This window comes from Rhinopithecus bieti, unplaced genomic scaffold (assembly GCF_001698545.2).
Source record: "Rhinopithecus bieti isolate Rb0 unplaced genomic scaffold, ASM169854v2 scaffold_22436, whole genome shotgun sequence".
Lineage (NCBI taxonomy): Eukaryota > Metazoa > Chordata > Mammalia > Primates > Cercopithecidae > Rhinopithecus > Rhinopithecus bieti.
In genome coordinates, this window is record NW_016810644.1 from 839,641 (window position 1) to 862,202 (window position 22,562).

General features: G+C 53.2%; 2 protein-coding genes across 4 annotated transcripts in view; both read left to right on the forward strand.

Moving 5' to 3' along the window:
- The window catches only part of PTPRH (protein tyrosine phosphatase receptor type H), a 30,085-nt gene extending 11,024 nt beyond the window's left edge, over positions 1–19,061 (forward strand). Inside the window, exons 8-19 of one of the 2 annotated variants that reach the window (XM_017892593.1) lie at positions 1,127–1,426; positions 1,766–2,032; positions 5,849–5,927; positions 6,041–6,088; positions 11,564–11,654; positions 12,138–12,228; positions 13,176–13,252; positions 13,359–13,493; positions 13,734–13,856; positions 14,056–14,216; positions 17,851–17,986; positions 18,099–19,061. In XM_017892593.1, the coding sequence (XP_017748082.1) occupies positions 1,127–1,426; positions 1,766–2,032; positions 5,849–5,927; positions 6,041–6,088; positions 11,564–11,654; positions 12,138–12,228; positions 13,176–13,252; positions 13,359–13,493; positions 13,734–13,856; positions 14,056–14,216; positions 17,851–17,986; positions 18,099–18,248 (1,658 nt within the window). In that variant the 3' untranslated portion in view covers positions 18,249–19,061. The remainder of the gene's footprint in view (positions 1–1,126; positions 1,427–1,765; positions 2,033–5,848; positions 5,928–6,040; positions 6,089–11,563; positions 11,655–12,137; positions 12,229–13,175; positions 13,253–13,358; positions 13,494–13,733; positions 13,857–14,055; positions 14,217–17,850; positions 17,987–18,098) is intronic. The other variant, XM_017892594.1, reaches the window with a different exon arrangement.
- A 485-nt stretch (positions 19,062–19,546) lies between these two features.
- Positions 19,547–22,562, forward strand: part of SYT5 (synaptotagmin 5) — a 12,443-nt gene continuing 9,427 nt past the window's right edge. The window contains exons 1-3 of one of the 2 annotated variants that reach the window (XM_017892589.1): positions 19,547–19,864; positions 20,914–21,037; positions 21,616–21,788. In XM_017892589.1, coding sequence (XP_017748078.1) covers positions 20,959–21,037; positions 21,616–21,788 — 252 coding nt within the window. In that variant the 5' untranslated portion in view covers positions 19,547–19,864; positions 20,914–20,958. The other variant, XM_017892590.1, reaches the window with a different exon arrangement.

Genomic DNA, 22,562 nt, shown 5'->3' on the forward strand with positions numbered 1-22,562 from the left:
TTTTTGAGACAGGGTCTTGCTCTGTTGCCCAGGCTGGAGTGCAGGGGTGTGATCATGGTTCACTGCAGCCTCAACCTCCTGGGCTCAAGTGATCCTCCCATCTCAACCTCCTGAGTAGCTGGGACCACAAGCATGAGCCACCATGCCCAGCTCATTTAAAACATTATTTTAGGCCGGGTGCGGTGGCTCAAGCCTGTAATCCCAGCACTTTGGGAGGCCGAGACAGGCGGATCACGAGGTCAGGAGATCAAGACCATCCTGGCTAACACGGTGAAACCCTGTCTCTACTAAAACTACAAAAAACTAGCCGGGCGAGGTGGCAGGCGCCTGTAGTCCCAGCTACTCGGGAGGCTGAGGCAGGAGAATGGCGTGAGCCTGGGAAGCGGAGCTTGCAGTGAGCTGAGATCCGGCCACTGCACTCCAGCCTGGGCGACAGAGCGAGACTCCGTCTCAAAAAAACAAACAAACAAAAAAAAAAAAAACATTATTTTTTGTACAGACAGGGTCTCCTTATGTTGCCCAAGCTGGTCTCGAACTCTTGGGCTCAAGTGATCCTCCTGCCTTGGCCTCCCTAGGCACTGAGATTATAGGAGTGAGCCACCATGCCTAGCCTGAACCTGGAACTCTTCAATCCTTGGTCATTTGGGCTAAAAAGATGAAATTTGTCAGCTCCCTCTAGAAACGTGGTGTGTCTAGAGTGAGAAGGCACCCTACCTGGGGTTCCTGTGGGAAAGAAAATACAGAGATCAGATCTCAAGGGCTATGAGAGGTGGTGGACTACAAATCCCATCACACCATGGAGCCATGACTTCATAAGCTGCAGCGATACAGAGAGTCCATGGCCTCATGGGAGTTGTAGTTTCAGTGGGTGAGATTGGTGTGCATTTGGGAAGAACAAAAAGATGACAGGGTGGGACCCAGGGCTGTAGCCAGGGGATGGAGAGGGCTAGGAGATTCTGGTCCCCACAATCTTTGGGTGTCTAGGCTCTTTCCTGTGGTTCAGCCTCCTTAGTCACTGGAGCCATTGATAATGGGTATCTCAGCTTTGCTGGGGGGGAGAGGCAGGCAGGCTAAGGTAGGAGGGTCTTCGAGGATACCCGCTTAGGCCTCTGTTCTCACTTCTCAGCTCCCAGTGAGGTAACAGATCTCCAGAATAAAACTCAGACTAAGAACTCAGTCACGCTGTGGTGGAAGGCCCCTGGAGACCCCCACTTTCAGCTGTACATATACCGGGTCCAGTGGGCCAGCGAGGGACATCCCCAGAGGGGGCAATATCCCCGAGCAAATTGGGCCAACCAGACCAGTAGGACCAATGAGACACAGTACAAGGTGGAGGCCCTGGAACCCGGGACTCTGTACAACTTCACCGTGTGGGCAGAGAGGAATGACGTAGCCAGTTCCATGCAGAGCCTCCGTGCGTCCACATGTGAGACTCCCCTTCCTGCCTTCACGTGGTGAACTGGGCTTACCTCAGGCCTTGAGGGCTGAGAGATGAATGGAATACAAATCCCATCAGGCCACGGGCCATGACTTCATGAGCTGCAGTGATGGAGGAGCCCAAGGCTTCATGGGAGTTGTAGTTGGAAGGGACTTAATTTGTGTCCATTTGGGGAGGACAGAAAAGGAGGGAAGATGAGGTAATTTGGATTTGGGGAGGAAGGGATGGGCTTATCTCAGAAAACTGGCCTGAGTAGTGGGGATGGGGGTGGAGGGAGTGGAAAACCACCTTGGATGGCGTTGCTGACCTGTTGCTTCCTTCACCCAGACCCAGACGCAGTCACCATCACTTCCTGTGTCAGCACCTCAGGGGGCTATGGAGTCATCTTGACCTGGTCCTGCCCCCAGGGAGGCTACGAGACCTTTGAGTTGGAGGTGGGAGGACAGCGGGGCTCCCAGGACAGATCTTCATGTGGGAAGGGTGTGTCTGTGTCAGGTCTTGGGCCGGCTCAGTCCTACCCAGCCACCATCACGACCATCTGGGATGGAATGAGGGTTGCGTCTCCCTCTGTGACCTGCCACACTGAGAGTGCAGGTGAGCAGAGCCGTGTGGGTCAGGCAGCTACGATGAAATTCTCAGTAGACCCCATCAGGCCCCGTTGTGAGGAAATCAATGGGACTCTTTCGTTTCTCATTTTCTTTGAAACATCATTTTTATTTTATATTTCGAGATGGAGTTTTGCGCTTGTTGCCCAAGCTGGAATGCAGTGGTGTGATCTCGGCTCACTGCAACCTCCACCTCCCGGGTTCAAGTGATTCTCCTGCCTCAGCCTCCTGAGTAGCTGGGATTATAGGCGCCTGCTACCACACCCAGCTAATTTTTATACTTTTAGTAGAGATGGGGTTTTGCCATGTTGGCCAGACTGGTCTCGAACTCCTGACCTCAAGTAATCCTCCTGCCTCTGCCTCCCAAAGTGTTGGTATTATAGGCATGAGCCACCGCACCTGGTCCATCCATTCATTTTTATTCATTCCCTGATCCAGTTGATGGATCAGTTGAGTAGTTTCCACTTTTGACTGTTACAGGTAATGCCACTAGGAACGTTTGTGGACAGGTTTTGTGCGGACGTATGTTTGTATTTCTCTTGGGTCTATACCCGGTAGTGGTACTGAGGGATCACATGGGAACTATATGTCTAACTGCCCCCCCCCCTTTTTTTTTTCCTAATGTGGTTGTATCATCTTGCATTAATCAATGGGATACTTGAAGAAGTTTGGAGCTCAGACTTTGGAAAGACCTGGCCATGTGCCAAGACCATGGCCATAAGCCTCACTCTTCCCCATCAATCACTCCCCAGGAATAGGGTTTCTTATGAGATTGGGTCTCCAATCTGGAGAGAGACTAGGGGTTGATGCAGCGATCAGTGGATGCTGTTTGAACTGGGCTTTGCCAGACCCCATTGCCTGGAAAGTTCTCTCCCTTAGTAACAAGGATCCCTGAGAGAACAGGTCCTCTAGTCCAATTCTATGAGCCCAAGTCCATGAACAAGTCTCCCCTATAGGCTGTAAGACTCTGCAGTTCCCTGTCAACAAGTACACTCTTCCCAGGATTGTTGAGAAGCTGCAGCTTGGTGGCCTTCAAGGCTGATGGAGATGGGCCATAGGCTTGAGTCTACCCTAAGACCAGACATTTAATGACAGGTCTTAGAAGAGCTGTGCCATCAGCCTGAGAGCAGCCATAGACACCACACCACAGATCAGCCAGGTGCGGTGGCTCACGCCTGTAATCCCAGCACTTTGGGAGGCTGAGGCGGGCGGATCACCTGAGGTCAGGAGTTCGAAACCAGGCTGACCAACATGGAGAAACCCTGTCTCTACTAAAAATACAAAAAATTAGTCGGGCATAGTGGCATGTGCCTGTAATCCCAGCTACTCAGGAGGCTGAGGCAGGAGAATCACTAGAACCCAAGAGGTGGAGGTTGCAGTGAGCCGGGATCGTGCCATTGCACTCCAGCCTGGGCAACAGGGCAAAACTCTGTCTCAAAAAACAAACCAAAAAAAAAAAAAAAAAAAAAAGACACCACCAGATCTCGGTAGGCTCCGCTGCTGGGGAGCCCTTCCCTAGCCAGCAGGACCTCTGAGAAGATGAAGCCTCAATTCTGGGGAGAACAGAAGCCGTCCATGCTGGGGACGATTTCACAACCAGCACAATGCTTCCTCCGCCTCGGCACTACAGATGTTTCAGGCTAGATCCTTCTTTGTTGCGGGGAGGGGGTGGGTGGGGGGCATCCTGTGCATTGTAGGATATTGAGCCACACCTCTGGTTCCCACCAACTAGATGCCAGTAGCACTCCCACTTCCCAGCTGTGACAACCAAAAATGTCTCCAGACATTGCCCAGTGTCTCTTTGGGAACAAAATCACGCTCGTTGAGAACCACAAGTCTAAGCTAAGGAAGGTGAGAGTCACTTTTGCTTTTGTTTTTGTTCTTTTTTGAGACATGATTTCACTCTGTTGCCCAGGCTGGAGTACAACAATACGATCATGGCTCACTGCAGCCTCCACCTCCCAGGCTCAAGTGATCCTCCTGCCTCAGTCCCCTGAGTAGCTGGGACTACAGGCATGTACTACCATGACCAGCTATTTTGTTGGGGTCCTTTTTTTTTTTTGAGACAGAGTCTCGCTGTATCACCCAGGCTGGAGCGCAGTGGTGCAATCTCAGCTCACTGCAACCTCTGCCTCCCGAGTTCAAGTGATTCTCATGCTCAGCCTCCTTAGTAGCTGGGATGACAGGTGTGCACCACCATACTCAGCTAACTTTTGTATTTTTAGTAGAGGCGGGGTTTTGTTATGTTGCCCAGGCTGGTCTCAAACTCCTGGGCTCAAGTGATCCACCCACCTCAGCCTCCCAAAGTGTTGGGATTACAGGCGTGAGCCATTGCACCTGGCCAGGAGTCATTCTTCAGCACCCAGGTCACTTCTGAAAATGATGGACAGTTGACTTTTGAACAATGGTCCCCTACACAGTAGAAAATCTGCATATAACGCCTGGGTGCGGTGGCTCACGCCTGTAATCCCAGCACTTTGGGAGGCCAAGGTGGGCGGATCATGAGGTCAGGAGATCAAGACCACCCAGGCTAACATGGTGAAAGCCCATCTCTACTAAAGACACAAAAAATTAGCCGGGTGTGGTGGCGGGCGTCTGTAGTCCCAGCTACTCAGGGGGCTGAGGCAGGAGAAGGGCGTGAACCCGGGAGGCGGAGCTTGCAGTGAGCTGAGATCGCACCACCGCACTCCAGCCTGGGCGACAGGCTCAAAAAAAGAAAAAGAAAAAAAATCTGCATGTAACATTTGACCCCCAAAATTTAACTACTAATACCTTCTCTTGATTGGAAGCCTTACCAATAACATAAAGAACATATATTTTGTCTGTAATATGTACTGTATACTGTATTCTTTTTGTTTGTTTGTTTGTTTTTGAGACGGAGTCTCGCTCTGTCACCCAGGCTGGAGTGCAGTGGCGGGATCTTGGCTCACTGCAAGACCCGCCTCCCGGGTTCACGCCATTCTCCTGCCTCAGCCCCCCGAGTAGCTGGGACTACAGGCGCCCGCCACCATGCCTGGCTAATTTTTTTTTTGTATTTTTAGTAGAGACAGGGTTTCATCGTGTTAGGATGGTCTTGATCTCCTGACCTCGTGATCTACCTGCCTCGGCCTCCCAAAGTGCTAGGATTACAGTCATGAACCACCCCACCTGGCTGTACTATATACTGTATTCTTATAATCAAGTAGCTAGAGAAAAAAAGTTCTTTTTTTTTTTTTGAGACGGAGTCTCGCTCTGTCGCCCGGGCTGGAGTGCAGTGGCCGGTTCTCAGCTCACTGCAAACTCCGCCTCCCGGGTTTATGCCATTCTCCTGCCTCAGCCTCCGAGTAGCTGGGACTACAGGCGCCCGCCACCTCGCCCGGCTAGTTTTTTATATTTTTTAGTAGAGACGGGGTTTCACCGTGTTAGCCAGGATGGTCTCGGCCTCCCAAAGTGCTGGGATTACAGGCTTGAGCCACCGCGCCCGGCCGAGAAAAAAAGTTCTTAAGAACATCCTAAGGAAGAGAAAATGTATTCGCTGTTTATGAAGTGGATCATCATAATGGTCTTCATCCTTGTGGTCTTTGTGTTGAGTAGGCAGAGGAGGAGGAGGAAGGAGGGGGGCTGGTCTTGCTGTCTCAGGGGTAGAGGAAAATCCATGGATAAGTGTGTAAGTATAACTGGACCCACGCAGTTCACACCCGTGATGTTCAAGGGTCAGCTGTAGTTGGACCAGGCTCCTGGGGAAGAGGAAAGGCTGGGCAAGGTTGGAGACAGATGACAAGATAAGACCTGCGTTCTAAGAGTTCCCAATGCCTCCTCCCCACAGGGGTCATTGCTGGAGCCATCGTGGGCATCCTCCTATTTCTCATCCTGGTGGTCCTGCTGTTTTTCTTCCTGAAGAGGAGGTGAGACGCCGCACAGGGCTGACCGCCTGGAGGGTGGGGGCTAGAGAAGAAGGAGGAGGATCCCTGGTTGCAGCCTCACCCCTGAGCCTTTCGTCCTAACGTCCTTTTCCCAGGAATAAGAAGAACCAGCAGAAACCCGAACTCAGGGATCTGGTCTTCAGGTGAGCAGAAGGTCTCGGGGGCGCATCGGAAAGAATCTGGTCAAATCAAGGGGTGTTTGCTGGCTGCCGGCTGGGTCAGAGGGCTTTCCTTGAATATGCTGCCTAAAATATTCCCACGGGGTGTGGCGGCTCATGCCTGTAATGCTAACACTTTGGGAGGCTGAGGTGGAAGCATTGCTTGAGGCCAGGAGTTCGAGACCAGCCTGGGCCACCTAGTAAGACCGCCAGAGGGTGGATTAGTGCATCTACCCATGAAGGTCTCAGAAGGGACCCAGGCCTCTGCGACTTCTGTGACAGGGACCACAGCCCTTCCATCTCGACTCACTCCCCAAGCAGCCTGGGCCAGTGAATTCAGTTCTGGTCTCAACTCCTGGACATTCATTCATTCATTCATTCAGCAGAATTCATTCATTCATTCATTCATTCATTCAGCAAATATCAGCTGAGCACCAGCATGTATCAGGCACTGTTCTAGGTGCCAAACAAACAGCAAATTAAACCAAGATTCCTGCCCGCCAGGGGCTTATATCCTAGTACAGGAGATATCAGTAAACAAGATCGCTGGGCGCGGTGGCTCACGCCTATAATCCCAGGACTTTGGGAGGCCAGGGCGGGCAGATCACGAGGTCAGGAGATCGAGACTATCTTGGCTAACACGGTGAAACCCATCTCTACTAAAAATACAAAAAATTAGCTGGGTGTGGTGGTGGGCACCTGTAGTCCCAGCTACTTGGGAGGCTGAGGAGGAGAATGGCGGGAACCTGGGAGGCGGAGCTTGCAGTGAGCCAACATCGCGCCACTGCACTCCAGCCTGGGTGACAGAGCGAGACTCCATCTGAAAAAATAAAAATAAATAATAAATAAATAAACAAACAAGATCATTAAAAATATGATATAAACTTTCAGATAGGGCCAGGCACAGTGGTGCACACCTATAATCCCAGCTACTCAGGAGGCTGGGGCAGGAGAATCACTTGAATCCAGGAACAGAGGTTGCAGTGAGCCGAGATTGTACCATATATATATAGAATAAACTTGGAGACAAAGCAAGAGGAGGGGATAGGAAGGGTAGAGGAATATTTTGATATTCTTTTTTTTTTTTTTTTTTCGAGGTGGAGTCTTGCTCTGTTGCCCAGGCTGAAGTGCAGTGGCATGATCTTGGCTCACTGCAACCTCCACCTCCCGGGTTCAAGCAATTCTCCTGCTGCCTCAGCCTCCTGAGTAGCTGGGACCACAGGCATGCACCACTACGCCCGGCTAATTTTTGTAATTTTTAGTAGAGACGGGGTTTCACTATGTTGTCCAGGCTGGTCTCGAACTCCTGACCTTGTGATCCACCCACCTTGGCTTCCCAAAGTGCTGGGATTACATGTGTGAGCCATGGCCCCTGGCCTATTTTGATATTCTTCTAATGTGAAAATTAGAAGAAATTAAAGAGAAAATCAGAAGACTTATTTTATTTTATTTTATTTATTAATTTGTCAAGACAGGGTCTCACTCTGTGGCCCAGGCTGGAGTACAGTGGCCCTATCATAGCTCACCACAGCCTCGACCTCCTGGGCTCCAGTGGCCCTCCCACCTCAGCCTCCCCTGTAGCTGGGACCACAGGCATGCACCACAATGCCTGGCTAGTTTTTAAATTTTTTGTAGAGATGGGGGTGGGAGGGGGGCGGTCTTACTAGGTTGCCCAGGCTGGTCTCAAACTCCTGGCCTCAAGCAATCCTTCCACTTCGGCCTCCCAAAGTGTTAACATTAGAGGCGTGAGCTGCCACACCCTGCAGGAATATTTTAGGCAGGATATTCAAGGAAAGCCTTGCTAACGAGATGACTAAGAGGAAGTCATCTGAGTACAAACCTACGCAAGTGGGAGAGGAGCGGTGCACGCATCTGGGAAGGGCGTTCCGAGGACAGGGAGAGGCAAGTGGAGGGCCCGAGGCAGCAGCACACGTGAGGTTCAGAGAACATCATGCATCTCCCACTGAGTAGAGCGAGGAAGGGGAGGGTGGTGGTAAGCGAGATCAGAGAGACGTCAGTGGGGCCAGAGCTGGCACAGGCTTGTAGATGAAAGTTAGGACTTTGGATTTATTGTGAGATGGGAGTTCTTGGAAGATTTTGAATAGATTAGTGACACAGTCTAACAGGGGTAGAAGCAAAGGGAAGAGATTTGTAATAATCCAGACAAGAGGCCGGGCATGGTGACCCACGCCTGTAATCCCAGCACGTTGGGAGGCCGAGGCAGGAGGATCACCTGAGGAGTTCAAGACCAGCCTAGCCAACATGGTGAAACCATGCCTATACTAACAATACAAAAATTAGCCAGGCATGGTGGTGGGCACCTGTAATCCCAGCTACTCAGGAGGCTGAGGCAGGAGAATCACTTGAATCTGGGAGGCAGAGAGCCAAGATCACACCACTGCACTCCAGCCTGGGTGACAGAGCAAGACCCTGTCTCAAAAAAAAAGAGAGAGAGATAGAAGGGAGCATCACTTGAATAAGCCCACGGAGAGACTCTGTCTCTACAAAAAATTAAAGAATTAGCTGGGCATGGTGGCATGCGTCTGTGGTCCCAGCTACTCAGGAGGCTGAGGCAGAGGATTGCTTGAACCCAGGAGGTCAAGGCTGCAGTGAGCCATCATTGCACCACTGCACTCCAGCCTGGGTGACAGAGCAAGACCCTGTCTCAAAACACAATACATGCCAGGCGCGGTGCCTCACGCCTGTAATCCCAGCACGTCGGGAGGCCAAGGCGGGAGGATCACCTGAGGTCAGGAGTCCGAGACCAGCCTGACCAACATGGTGAAACCCCGTGTCTACTAAAAATACAAAAATTAGCCGGGCATGGTTGTGGGCGCCTGTAATCTCAGGAGGCAGAAGCAGGAGAATTGCTTGAGCTTCGGAGGCTGAGGTGGCCGTGAGCCGAGATCACACCACTGCACTGCAGCCTGGGCGACAGAATGNCCTGGGTGACAGAGCAAGACCCTGTCTCAAAACACAATACATGCCAGGCGCGGTGCCTCACGCCTGTAATCCCAGCACGTCGGGAGGCCAAGGCGGGAGGATCACCTGAGGTCAGGAGTCCGAGACCAGCCTGACCAACATGGTGAAACCCCGTGTCTACTAAAATACAAAATTAGCCGGGCATGGTTGTGGGCGCCTGTAATCTCAGGAGGCAGAAGCAGGAGAATTGCTTGAGCTTCGGAGGCTGAGGTGGCCGTGAGCCGAGATCACACCACTGCACTGCAGCCTGGGCGACAGAATGAGACTCTGTCTCAAAAAAAAAAAAAAAAAAAGAGAAAGAAAGAAAGTGAAACTACAGGAATGGGCCAAACCCTGTAAGAAGTGTGTGTCCAGTGAGAAAAGTGGCTTGGGGTTGGACACTGGGGAACAGTTACCTTTTAAGACGGACAGAGGAGGAGGGACCTGCCCAGGAAATGGATGAGCAGCAGCTGGGTAGGTGGGGGCCAAGCCAGGACTGGTGTTCAGGAACAGTGCAGATCCAGGAAACAGGCAGGCACAGGCGGTGGTGCTAAATAATACTGAGCAGTCAGGCCGGTGGGGGCTGAAACATGGCCTTTGCAATTACAGACAGGGATGTCATGACGATTTTGGAGAAAGGTGTTCCCTGGAGTGGTAGATATAGACTCCAGGCCATGGTGATGGGATGACAGGAAGGAGAAACACTGGTCTGCATGAGAAGTTTGAGTGTAGGGCTGTCTGAGTAGGTTTATTATTATTTTTATTTTATTTTTTATTTTTTGAGATGGAGTCTCCCCGTCACCCAGGTTGGAGCATAGTGGTGTGATCTCGGTTCGCTGCAACCTCCACATCATGGGTTCAAGCGATTCTCCTGTCTCAGCCTCCCGAGTAATCGGGATTACAGGTGCGCAACACCACGCCCAGCTGATTTTTGTATTTCGAGTAGAGATGGGGTTTCACCATGTTGGCCAGGCTGGTCTCAAACTCCTGACCTCGTGATCCACCTGCCTCAGCCTCCCAAAGTGCTGGGATTACAGGTATGAGGCATCGCGCCTGTCAAGACAGCATTTATAAAATTCTATTACAAGCTGGGTGCAGTGGCTTATGCCTGTAATCCTAGCACTTTGGGAGGCCGAGGCGGGAGGATTGCCTGAGATCAGGAGTCTGAGACCAGCCTGGGAAATACGGTGAAACCCTATCTGTACTAAAATACAAAAAATTAGCTGGGTGGGGTGGCAGGCACCTGTAGTCCAGCTGCTCGGGAGGCTGAGGCAGGAGAATTGCTTGAACCTGGGAGGCAGAGGCTACAGGGAGCCGAGATCGTGCCACTGCGCTCCAGCCTGGGCGACAGAACGAGACTCTGTCTCCAAAGGAAAAAAAAAAATTATATTACAAGAGGAAGAGTGAGAAAGAGCTGAAGTTCCATGAAGTCAAGCAACTTTTTTTAATGTTTTAATTTTAGTTTTAAAAATTGAGACAGGATCTCACTCTAGGCTGGAGTATAGTGTGGCAAACACAGCTCGCTGCAGCCTGGACCTCCTGGTTCAAGTGATCCTCTCATCTCAGCCTGCAAGTAGCTGGGACCACAGTTGTGCACCACCATGCCTGGCTGATTTTTTAATACTTAAATTTCTGTGGAGACAGGGTCCTGCTGTGTTGCCCAGGCTGGTGTTAAACTCCTGGGCTCAAACAATCCTTCTACCTCAGCCTCTCAAAGTGCTGGAATGACAGGCGTGAGCCACTGCGCCAAGCCTCCCTTGTTTTTGAGGCTGAATCATAGTCCATTGGATGGCTCGACCACGTTTGGTTTATCTGTTTTCCCATAGATGGAGGCTTAGGTTGCGTCCACCTCTGGGCTATCCTGAACATTATAGATATGGGCATGCAAATAGGTTTTTGAGTCTTTGCTTTCAGTTATTTTGGGGATATACCCAGGAGTGGCATTGCTGGATCAAAAACACCTTTTCATTGATCCCCAAAGCACTATATATATATAAAATATACATGTGTATATATATACACACACACACACACACATACATATATATGTGTATATATATATATATATACACACATACCATTATTATAAGATTTCAGTGAGTGGAAAGGATATGTGTGTGTGTGTGTGTGTGTGTGTGTATATAGAGAGAGAAATGGACAGAGTCTTGCTCTGTTGCCCAGGCTGGAGTTCAGTGGTGCAATCTTGGCTTACTCAACCTCCACCTCCCCCGTACAAGCGATTCTCCTGCCTCAGCCTCCTGAGTAGCTAGTAGACTACAGGCAGACACCATCACGCCTGGCTAATTTTTGTATTTTTAGTAGAGATGGGGTTTCTCCACGTTGGTCAGGCCGGTCTCAAACTCCTGACCTCAGGTGACCCGCCCGCCTCAACCTCCCAAAGTGCTGGGATTACAGATGTGAGCCACCATGCCCAGCCCTCAAAAGTACAAGATTAAAAGACGTTACGGTCTTTTCTCCCTGCTCCCCCAAAACCCGTAGCTTCCCAGGGGACATCCTGGCTGAAGACTTCGCTGACCACGTCAGGAAGAATGAGAAGGACAGCAACTGTGGTTTTGCGGACGAGTACCAGGTGGGTACCAGGTGGGGACAGGACAGAAGGGCTGAGCTCAGCCTCCCTCCGGTGGCCTAATCCCCAATCCCCGCGCCCTGGCCAGACCTCATGGCTTTCAGGATTAAGCAAAAGCAGCATTGCATAAGTCATTGGATTGTGCAGAGATTCCCAGGCATGTTATCTTTCCGCTCACTGGCACCTTAAAATAATGGCGGGTCAGTCCTAAAGTAACTCTCTCCGCTGCCACCAAGTGAGTCCTTTCTCCCCTGACACCTGCTTTCTTGCCTGCCTGAGGAAGTCCCATGGTTCCCTAAATCCTCCTGAACGCCCCACAGGGCAGGTGGCACACATATGTTCTGTTTTGGTGGGTGCCATAGAATCTCAGGGTACAAGGGATAAACAAGGGGTGATGTTGAAGAAGGCCAGGGGAGCCTGGGGGGTACCCTCGAGGGAAAGTAGAGAAAATCCAACACCAGGTACCGCCTCTGCCTGCACCCCCAGCAACTGTCCCTGGTGGACCACAGCCAGTCTCAGATGGTGGCGTCAGCTCCAGAGAACAACGGCAAGAACCGCTACAGAAATGTACTGCCCTGTGAGTCGTAGGCTTCTGCTGCTTTCGTCCCAGCCCCGATCTACCCAGTACCCCATCCCCGTCCCCTTCTCCCACCCGCTTTGAGAAACAAGACCTGCCTCCTACCGTGGGTACCCCCACACACTTTTTTCTTTTCTTTTCTTTCTCTCTTTTTTTTTTTTTTTTTTTTTTTTGAGACAAGTCTCGCTCTGTGGCCCAGGCTGGAGTGCAGTGGCCGGATCTCAGCTCACTGCAAGCTCCACCTCCCGGGTTCCCGCCATTCTCCTGCCTCAGCCTCCCGAGTAGCTGGGACTACAGGGACCTGCTGCCACACCTGGCTAATTTTTTATATTTTTAGTAGAGACGGGGTTTCACCGTGTTAGCCAGGATGGCCTCGATCTTCTGATCTTATGATCCACCCGTCTCGGCCTCCCAAAGTGCTGGGATTACAGGTGTAAGCCACTGTGCCCAGCCCCCCCATTTTTTTCCTTTGAGACAGAGTCTTGCTCTGTTGCCCAGGCTGGAGTGAAATGGTGCCACCTTGGCTCACTGCAACCTCCACCTCTTGGGTTCAAGCGATCCTCCCACCTCAGCCTCCCTAGTAGCTGGGACTACAGGTGCCTGCCACCGTGCCTGACTAATTTTTGTATTTTTAGTAGTGACTGGGTTTCACCATGTTGGCCAGGCTGGTCTCAAATTCCTGACCTCAGGTGATCCACCCACCTCAGCCTCCCAAAGTGCTGGGATTACAGGCGTGAGCCACTGCGCCCGGCTGTGGGTCCCTTTGAGAGTCCTCCTGGCCTGCTCCCTGCAGCTGAGGTCCCTCTGCCCCTCTCAATCCCTGCATAGCTCCTAGCGTCTGCCGGCATCTCAGCATGACTTCTGTCCATGGCTCTTGGTCTTGTCTGTGTGCCTCTCTGGGTCTCTCTGGGTCTCTCTGCCTGGCTAATGCTGGCCTCTTCTCCTAGACGACTGGTCCCGGGTGCCCCTGAAGCCCATCCACGAGGAGCCAGGCTCTGACTACATCAATGCCAGCTTCATGCCCGTAAGGTCGTGGTTGGGACTGAAAAGGTGCCCAGAAGGCCTGGAGAGATCAGAGCTGGCGGGGGTCATCTAAAGACCTCCCTGACCCGCCTGCCTTCCTCAACCAGGGTCTCTGGAGCCCCCAGGAGTTCATTGCCACCCAGGGTCCCCTGCCACAGACGGTGGGTGACTTCTGGCGCCTGGTGTGGGAACAGCAGAGCCACACGCTGGTCATGCTGACCAACTGCATGGAGGCCGGCCGGGTGAGAGATCTGAGTCCTGGGTGCTGACTGGGTGCAGGACCCTGCCCTGAGCACTGATCTAATGTAGACCCCACACCCAGACCTCATGGATTCCTCCAGGATGACCCCAGGTGTCTTCAGTGTAGACCTGTTGCCCACTCTCCCCCCAGCCCATCTGCTGGTTCACATACGGGGCCTAAAGCAGACCCCACAGATCTGGGGAAGAGGAGTTCTGTTCTCTGACCCCTCCCCCTCCCCCAGGTGAAGTGTGAGCATTACTGGCCTCTGGACTCGCAGCCCTGCACCCATGGGCACCTGCAGGTAACCCTGGTGGGTGAGGAAGTGATGGAGAACTGGACGGTGCGGGAACTGCAGCTCCTCCAGGTGTGTGTGTACAGCCCCGTCCTGGCCCTCAGCCTTCCCCTGTGACATATGCCATGCATCCAGGACCCTCCACCAGCTCCAACCTTCCACTCACTCCTCTGAGGAGCTGCAGTGTGCCCCAGGGAACCCACTCCTAGTGGTAGAAGCCAGGTCCTCCTTACGTTCATCTCCAGAGCCTTTGAGTGCTCCCTCCTTCCAGATGGAGGAACAGAAGACGCTATCCGTGCGGCAATTCCACTACCAGGCCTGGCCAGATCACGGCGTTCCCTCTTCCCCAGACATCTTGCTGGCTTTCTGGAGGATGCTCCGGCAGTGGCTGGATCAGACCACGGAGGGAGGCCCACCCATTGTACACTGCAGGTGGGGACCAGCCTAGGACCCTCGGTCTTGAGAGAACCGCTCCCTTGGGGCTCAGACAATGGTGTTAGATGGGACCCTGGGAACTTACATGGGAGGTGGAAGAGGGAGAGAAGGAGGAGGTGGATGCGGAAGATAAAGGGGGATGTGAAGCAGTTAAGAAAAGAAGGAGGGGCCAGGTGCAGTAGCTCACGCCTGTAATCCCAGCACTTTGGGAGGCCGAGGCAGGTGGATCACGAGGTCAGGAGATCAAGACCATCCTGGCTAACACGGTGAAACCCCGTCTCTACTAAAATACAAAAAATTAGCCGGGCGTGGTGGTGGGTGCCTGTAGTCCCAGCTACTCGGGAGGCTGAGGCAGGAGAATGGCGTGAACCCGGGAGGCGGAGCTTGCAGTAAGCCGAGGACATGCCACTGCACTCCAGCCTGGGCGGCAGAGCGAGACTCCGTCTCAAAAAAAAAAAAAAAAAAAAAATGAAAAGGAGGATAAGGATGAAAAGATGGGAACGAAAGATGAAAAGGCAGGCCAGGCGCGGTGGCTCACGCCTGTAAATCCCAGCACTTTGGGAGGCTGAGGCGGGTGGATCACTTGACTTCAGGAGTTTGAGACCAGCCTGGCCAACATAGCGAAACCCTGTCTCTACTAAACATACAAAAATTAGCCGGGTGTGGTGGCAGGCACCTGTAATCCCAGCTACTCGGGACCCTGAGGCAGGAGAATCGCTTGAACCCGAGAGGCGGAGGTTGCAGTGAGCCGAGGTCGCACACCGCACTCCAGCCTGGGTGACCCTGTCTCAATTTAAGAAAAAAAGAAAGAGGAAAAGGTAAAGGCAGAGAAAGTTGAATGCAGAAGAGAAGGAAGAAAGGCTGAAGGCACAGGACAGAGACGTGGTCACGTATTCTGAGAAACATTGGAGACACTTCCTTGCACTAGAGTGCAGGGCCTCCCGCATCAACTGCTTCCCTGATACTTATTTTTGTTTTGTTTTATTTTATTTTATTTTATTTTATTTGAGATAGAGTCTTGCCCTGTCACCCAGGCTGGAGTGCAATGGCACAATCTCAGCTCACTGCAACCTCTGCCTTCCAGGTTCAAGCAATTCTCCTGTCTCAGCCTCCTGAGTAGCTGGGATTACAGATGCTCACTCCTGCACCCGGCTAATATTTGTATTTTTAGTAGAGATGGGGGTTTCACCATGTTGGCCAGGCTGGTCTCGAACTCCTGACCTCGTGATCTGCCCGCCTCGGCCTCCCAAAGTACTGGGATGACAGGCGTGAGCCACAGCACCTGACGCTTTCCTGACATTTATGCTGAAGTCCCATAGGTCAGATTTCACCTAAGGGTAACTATTAGGGAGATGAGGAGGAGTGACAGCCCCTGAGACTGGGGCTCTGGTTTCAGTGACAGTGAATATTTACACAGTCCTACTGCTCCTCATAACAGCCTCATGGTAAAATTGTCCTCCCCATTTTATTTTATTTATTTATTTGTTTGTTTATTTTGGAGGCGGAGTTTCGCTCTCGTTGCCCAGGCTGGAGTGCAATGGTGCGATCTCAGCTCACCGCAACCTCTGCCTCCTGGGTTCAAGCGATTCTCCTGCCTCAGCCTCCTGAGTAGCTGGGATTACAGGCATGTGCCATCATGCGCGGCTAATTTTGTATTTTTAGTAGACACGGGGTTTTACCATGTTGGTCAGGCTGGTCTCGAACTCCCAACCCCAGGTGATCCGACCACCTCGGCCTCCCAAAGTGCTGGGATTACAGGTGTGAACCACCGCGCCCGGCAATGTCCCCCCCATTTTAGAGTTGAGTGGATATCATTACATCATTCCATTAGTATACATGTCCAGGAGCATATCTAGAACAGCCAAAGCAACAGACACTAAACAGATTAGTAGCTTCCGGGCCCTGGAGGGAGATACGGAATGGGGAGAGGTGGCCTAATGGGCGTGGTGTCTGCTTTAAGGGTGATGAAAGTGTTTTGCAAGTAGATAGAGGTGGAGGCTGCACAATGTTGTGAGTGTGATAAATTGCTCACATTCAAATAGCTAAATTTTTTGTCTTTTTTTTTGGAGATGGAGTCTCGCTGTGTCACCCAGGCTGGAGTGCAATGACTTGATCTCAGCTCACTGTAACCTCCGCCTCCCGGGTTCAAGTGATTCTCCTGCCTCGGCATCCTGAGTAGCTGGGAATAGCCACCCCACCTGGCTAATTTTGGTATTTTTAGTAGAGATGGGGTTTCTCCATGTTGGCCAGGCTTGTCTCCAATGCCTGACCTCAGGTGATCCACCCACTTCAGCCTCCCAAAGTGCTGGGATTACAGGCGTGAGCCACTGCGCCCAGCCTAAAATAGTCTTTTTTTTTTTTTTTTTCTTTCTTCTGAGACTGGAGTGCACTCGCTCTTGTCTACTCCAGCGCAATGGAGTGACACAGTGGTGGATCTGGCTCACTGGCACACCTCTGCCTCCGCGGTGTCAAGCGATGCCCCTGCTCAGGAGCCTCTCGAGCTTGCTGGGACTAAATAGGAGTCATGCTACCAATGCTGGCTAATTCTTTTTTTTTTTTTTCTGCTTTTTTTTTTTTTTTTTGGTATTCTTCCAGTTTGATCTCCTCACCTCGTGATCCACCCACCTCAGCCTCCCAAAGTGCTGGGATTACAGGTGTGAGCCACTGTGCCCAACTTAAAACAGCTAATTTTTTCACTGGGCACCGTAGCTCATGCCTGTAATCCCAGCACTTTGGGGGACTGAGGTGGGAGGATCACTTGAGTCCAGGAGTTTCAGACCAGCCTGGGCAACATGGCAAGACCCCATCTCTATAAAAACATTTAATAAGTTAGCCAGATGCAGTGGTGCATGCCTGTGATCCGAGCTACTCAGGAGGCTGAGACAGGAGGATCACTTGAGCCAGGAGGTCAAGGGTGCAGTGAGCCGAGGTCATGCCACTGTACTCCAGCCTGCGTGACAAACAAAACAAAACGAAAGACTAATTTTGTGTTTAAAGGAATTATTAAATGATTGGCTGGAGAGTTCTTATTCCTGTGTTTGAACCCCAGCTCTGTCACTTATTAGCTGAGTGGCCTGGGGTATGGGACTTCACCTCACTCAGCCTCCATTTCCCCATCTGTACAAAGGATGTGCTAGTACATCCCACTTCTTAGGTTTGGGAGGAGTGAAGAAGGCTCATCAGGCACTTAGAACAGAGCCTAACAGATAGAAGGAACTCCAGGCATAGTTTTGTTGTTGTTGTTGTTGTTGTTGTTTGAGATGAAGTTTTGCTCTTGTTGCCCAGGCTGGAGTGCAATGGTGTGATCTCAGCTCACTGCAACCTCCACCTCCTGGGTTCAAGCAATTCTTCACCTCAGCCTCCCAAGTAGCTGGGATTACAGGCGTGCGCCACCACACCCGGCTAATTTTTGTATTTTTAGTAGAGATAGTGTTTCGCCAGGTTGGCCAGGCTGGTCTCGACCTCCTGACCTTGGGTGATCCACTGGCTTTGGCCTCCCGAAGTGCTGGGATTACAGGTCTGAGCAGGCATAGTTATTGTCATCATTCAAACACAGATCCCTCCAATCAGCCATGACCCCAGACCCTCGCACTCCTGCCTCTTGGTCTGACCCTTCCCTTGTTCTGCCTAGTGCTGGCGTGGGTCGCACAGGCACCCTCATTGCCCTGGACGTCCTGCTCCGGCAGCTGCAGTCCCAGGGTCTCCTTGGGCCCTTCAGCTTTGTGAGGAAGATGAGAGAGAGCCGGCCGTTGATGGTGCAGACTGAGGTGAGGCAGCCCCACAGCGACACAGGACGGGAGTCGGTGGGTGGAGGTACCCTGGGGCTCCATACAGCCCAGACTTAGGGGGACGCCCCTCACTCCCATGCCCGTTTCCCAGGCTCAGTACGTGTTCCTGCACCAGTGCATCCTGCGGTTCCTCCAACAGTCAGCCCAGGCCCCAGCCAAGAAGGAGGTCCCGTATGAGAGTGTCGAAAATCTCATCTATGAGAACGTGGCCGCCATCCAGGCCCACAAGTTGGAGGTCTAAGTGACGAGAGGGCTGGGTCGGCAGCCCAAGCATCCTCAAGCTCTGGATGCCCACTTGAGCCCAGATTCCTGGAAGAGCAGAGGGTTGGGCTCCTAGACTCCTAGGTGCTGTGGCAGGAGGAGCTGGGATCCCAAACTCTGGTTTCCCCAGGACAGAGTGGTCTGATGGGCTTCAGATGAACCCTATGGGAGCTGGGGATCAGGATTCCTGGTTCCTTGAAGGAGAGAGATGGTAGCTTGGATTTCCTAGGTCTTTCAGGGAGGAGGAAGCTGGGAGTCCAGGATACGGGAAGAAACAGACTGGAGCCTGGATTCTGAGGCAGGAAGGAATTCGGGTCTGGAGTTCTGGCTACTTGAGGACCAAAGGCAGGCAGGATCAGAAACCAAATCAGTCTTCTGTAATCTGAGGTCAGAGGGTGTCCCTGTGCCCAAGGTCTCCCTGCACCCCACCATCCACATATATGTTTCCTTCTATCCCATAATTTATTAAATCACTGTTCTCCCCAGAGACAGTTGTTCCATGGATTTCTGGGTCCGGAAATAATATTGGGTTGGGAGTAGGGATGGGTTCCTGGTATCTAGGGATAGAGGCAAACGTCCAGGAGGGGACTAGAGGGACCCACACATTTGCACATGAGAAAATGTAGCTTTGGGTGGTTGAGTCTCTCAGAGAAGGCGGTGTCCAGACGTCTGTGTCCAGGGTCTGGGCAGTATGGACAGGGCTCGCTGGAGCTAGGTGCTTGGGGACTTGCTTTCTGAGCTTTTCTTTTACTCTTTTTGTTGTTGTTGTTGTTGTTTTGTTCTGTTTTTGTTTTTGAGACATGGTCTTCCTTTGTTGCCCAGTCTGGAGTGCAGTGGCTTACTGCAGCCTTGACCTCCTGGGCCCAGGTGATCTTCCCACCTCAGCCTCTAGAGTAGCTGTGATCACAGGTAGGCACCACCACGCCGGACTCATTTTTGTAGAGAAGGGATTTTGCTATGTTGCCCAGGCTGGTCTCCAGCTCCTGGGCTCAAGCATTCCTCCTGCTTCGACCTCCCAAACTGCTGAGATTACAGGTGTGAGTCACCGCACTGGCCGCCTCTTGGGACTGGTGTTAGGGGAACTTAGAGGGCGATGTCTGGGGGCTGATAGCTAGGGACTTTGATGCTGAACCCCGCAGAGTCTAGGTCTGCAGTGAGGGTCTAGGGTCTCCTAGGTCCTAGGACTGAGTATCCTGGCATGCCGTTCTTTGGGTGTGTGTCGTGTGTGTTGGGGCGGGAGGAGTGGAGTGGTCTGGACCGCCAACGACTGGACCAGAGGGCAGAAAATTCTAAGGCACCAGGATAAATATCTGTGGGCGACATCGAGGTTCCCGGGTGGAGGCGGGAGGAGGGGCGGGGCTTTCCGCCTACCCGAGACCAAATACAGGCACACACAATACACACCACACACGCGCGCACACGCACACGGGCACACACGCGCGCACGGGATCCGGCTTCGCTCCGCGGCTCCCCCGCCCCGCCGAGTTCCGCGATCAGCACCCGGGACAGCGCCACCGCCCACGTGCGGGGGGCGGGGTCCGGGCGGGGCTGGCGCCTCCGCGTCTCCCGGGAGCGTCCCCTCCAGCCGCGGAGCAGGTAGGAGCTGCTGGGACCCCCGCCCTCAGCCCATCCGCATCCGCATCCCTAGAGGAAAGGGGTGTGGGAGTGGGGGCTGGGGCACTGGGGGGACCAACAGAGACAGTGGGAGGGCTGGAGCCTGAAGCGGAGAGACAGGGATTTGGGGACGCGAGTCAGGTATGGAGAAGACAAAGAGCCGAGGGCGGGGAGGGGAGCGCTGGCGGAGCGAAGGGGTAGAGACCCTGGGGACAGAGGCCAGGCGATAGGCAAGACAGACGGGCGGAATGGGGAGGCAGACACAGGGAAGACGCCTATTTGGGGTCTAAGAGACAGCGTGGAGACCGAGGCGGTCACGAGAGCAGGTGTGAAGACAGCACGGATGCGTGGAGAGACCAACAGGCCAAGAAGGATGAGGGGGGCTCAGCACAGGCACCAGGCAGCCCCCGACCCGCCCTCCAGCAAAACTGGGGAGAGGGAAGAGGGAACCTGCGTCTCAGCTCCCAGGACCAAGTGCGCAGGGAGTAGTCGGCTGTGGCCGCTCGGACCACAGGCTGCCCCTCCCCACCTCGCGGGACCTGAGGATCCCAGTCGGGCTATCGGGGGGTTCCCAGGCACCAGTGGGCCCCGGAGCGAGCCTGCCCCGCCGGGACTCCGCGTCTGTGCGTCAGCCCCGCCCGTTGTCCTGGCAACAGACCGTTGCCCGGGCAACCAGCTTTGCTCCCACCCCGCTCGAGAGGAGCCAGGCTGTTGCTCTGGGCAACGCAGTCCGCTGGTTCCCACGCCTGCCTTCGCCCGCTTCCGGTTCAGGCCCTGTGGAGGGGCGAGGACGAGGCAGAAGTCAGCGGAATGCCTGTGGGACCGTGGAGGAAGAGGGTATCCCTTTGGGATGCAACTAGGTCCTGGACACCCCCTCTCAAGCGCAGGGAGGCTGAAACTACAACTCCCAGCATGACTCGCGGTGGCTGTCGGGTTTCTGCGCGGCTGTTCGCGCATCGGCCTCATGGGAGTTGGAGTTCTTTGTTGTGCGTGGGGCTCAATGGATGTCTGGGGTGGGAATGGGGGACTAGGGTGCTTGAGTGCCTCTGCAGAAAAGACTCTAGGAACCCGCCACCATGTTCCCGGAGCCCCCAACCCCGGGGCCTCCATCGCCCGACACGCCTCCCGACTCCAGTCGCATCAACCACGGCCCCGGTGAGCAAGACCCGGAGGAAGACGGTGGGGGGTGGGGGGGACGAGCAGAGAGAAAGCCCGGCCAGGATTCCGAGGGGCAGGATTCGGACGGGTATACTAGGGCAGGCGGGCTGGAAAATCCGGCTGGGATTCCGGGTCATCATCCTGGAGTAGAACGCAAAAGAAATCGGGAAAAAGGAAGGAACAGAAATCGAAACCGGATCAAGGGGTGTTGCATGGAATGGGATCTTAGAATTGGAAGGTCCACCTAGCCCTTCTTTTACAGATAAGGAAACTGAGGCCCGATGAGGAGCAGGGCTTCTTCTAAAAAGCATCAGGAGTTGAGCAGACATGGGGGGCGGGGGCGGGTAAGGAAAGGCAGAACTAATAGGCAAGCAAATCCAGATGGTGTCAGCCTGGGTTAGGGCATCGAATCTCTCTATAGGCCACATTAGGTGGAAGAAAAACGCGGAAAGAAATGGAATGAAAATGGCTGGAGGGAAAAGGAGGCCAGCATTCCAGCTTCCGCGTATAATCAGGACTGAATCAGCCAGCGCGCTGCCCAGGCCTCAATGTGTGTTGTCTCCACCCCTCTGCAGTGCCCCCCTGGGCCCTGGCCACCATCGTGCTGGTCTCAGGCCTCCTCGTCTTGAGCTGCTGTTTCTGTCTCTACCGGAAGCGCTGTCGGAGGCGGACGGGCAAGAAGAGCCAGGCCCAAGCCCAGGTCCACCTTCAGGAAGTGAAGGGGCTGGGCCAGAGTTACATAGACAAGGTGTGGCCCGGCCCAGCCCCTCTACCCGGCCCCTTCCCGCACCCTGCTCCTCTCAATGGCCCAGCAGGTCCCAGTCCCTGCTCCCTTCCCTCCTATAGGAACCCACCTTACTGGCTCATCCTCCCTGTGTGTCTAGCCCTCAACTGGACTCTGGGGACCTGGAGATGGAACAGAACTAGCTGCTGTTCACAAGAACTTTCCAGTCTGGTGGGGTAGTCAGGCACTGACACAGACACTCACCACACAGGGTAATATGTGCCGTACTACAGGGTCTCATAGGAACGCAGAAAAGGCATCCCACTGTATAGAAATCTACCGAAACGTATAAATATTTGGCTCTGGGCCAGGTGCAGTGGCTCACACCTGTAATCCTAGCACTTGGGAGGCTGAGGTGGGCAGATTGCCTGAGGTCATGAATTCTAGAGTAGCCTGGGCAACATGATGAAACCCTGTCTCTACTTAAAATACAAAAAATTAGCCAGGAAGCCGGGCGCGGTGGCTCACGCCTGTAATCCCAGCACTTTGGGAGGCCGAGGCGGGCGGATCACAAGGTCAGGACATCGAGACCACGGTGAAACCCCATCTCTACTAAAATACAAAAAATTAGCCGGGCGCGGTGGCGGGCGCCTGTAGTCTCAGCTACTCAGGAGGCTGAGGCAGGAGAATGGCGTAAACCCGGGAGGCGGAGCTTGCAGTGAGCTGAGATCCGGCCACTGCACTCCAGCCTGGACGACAGAGCCAGACTGCATCTCAAAAAAAAAAAAAAAAAAAAAA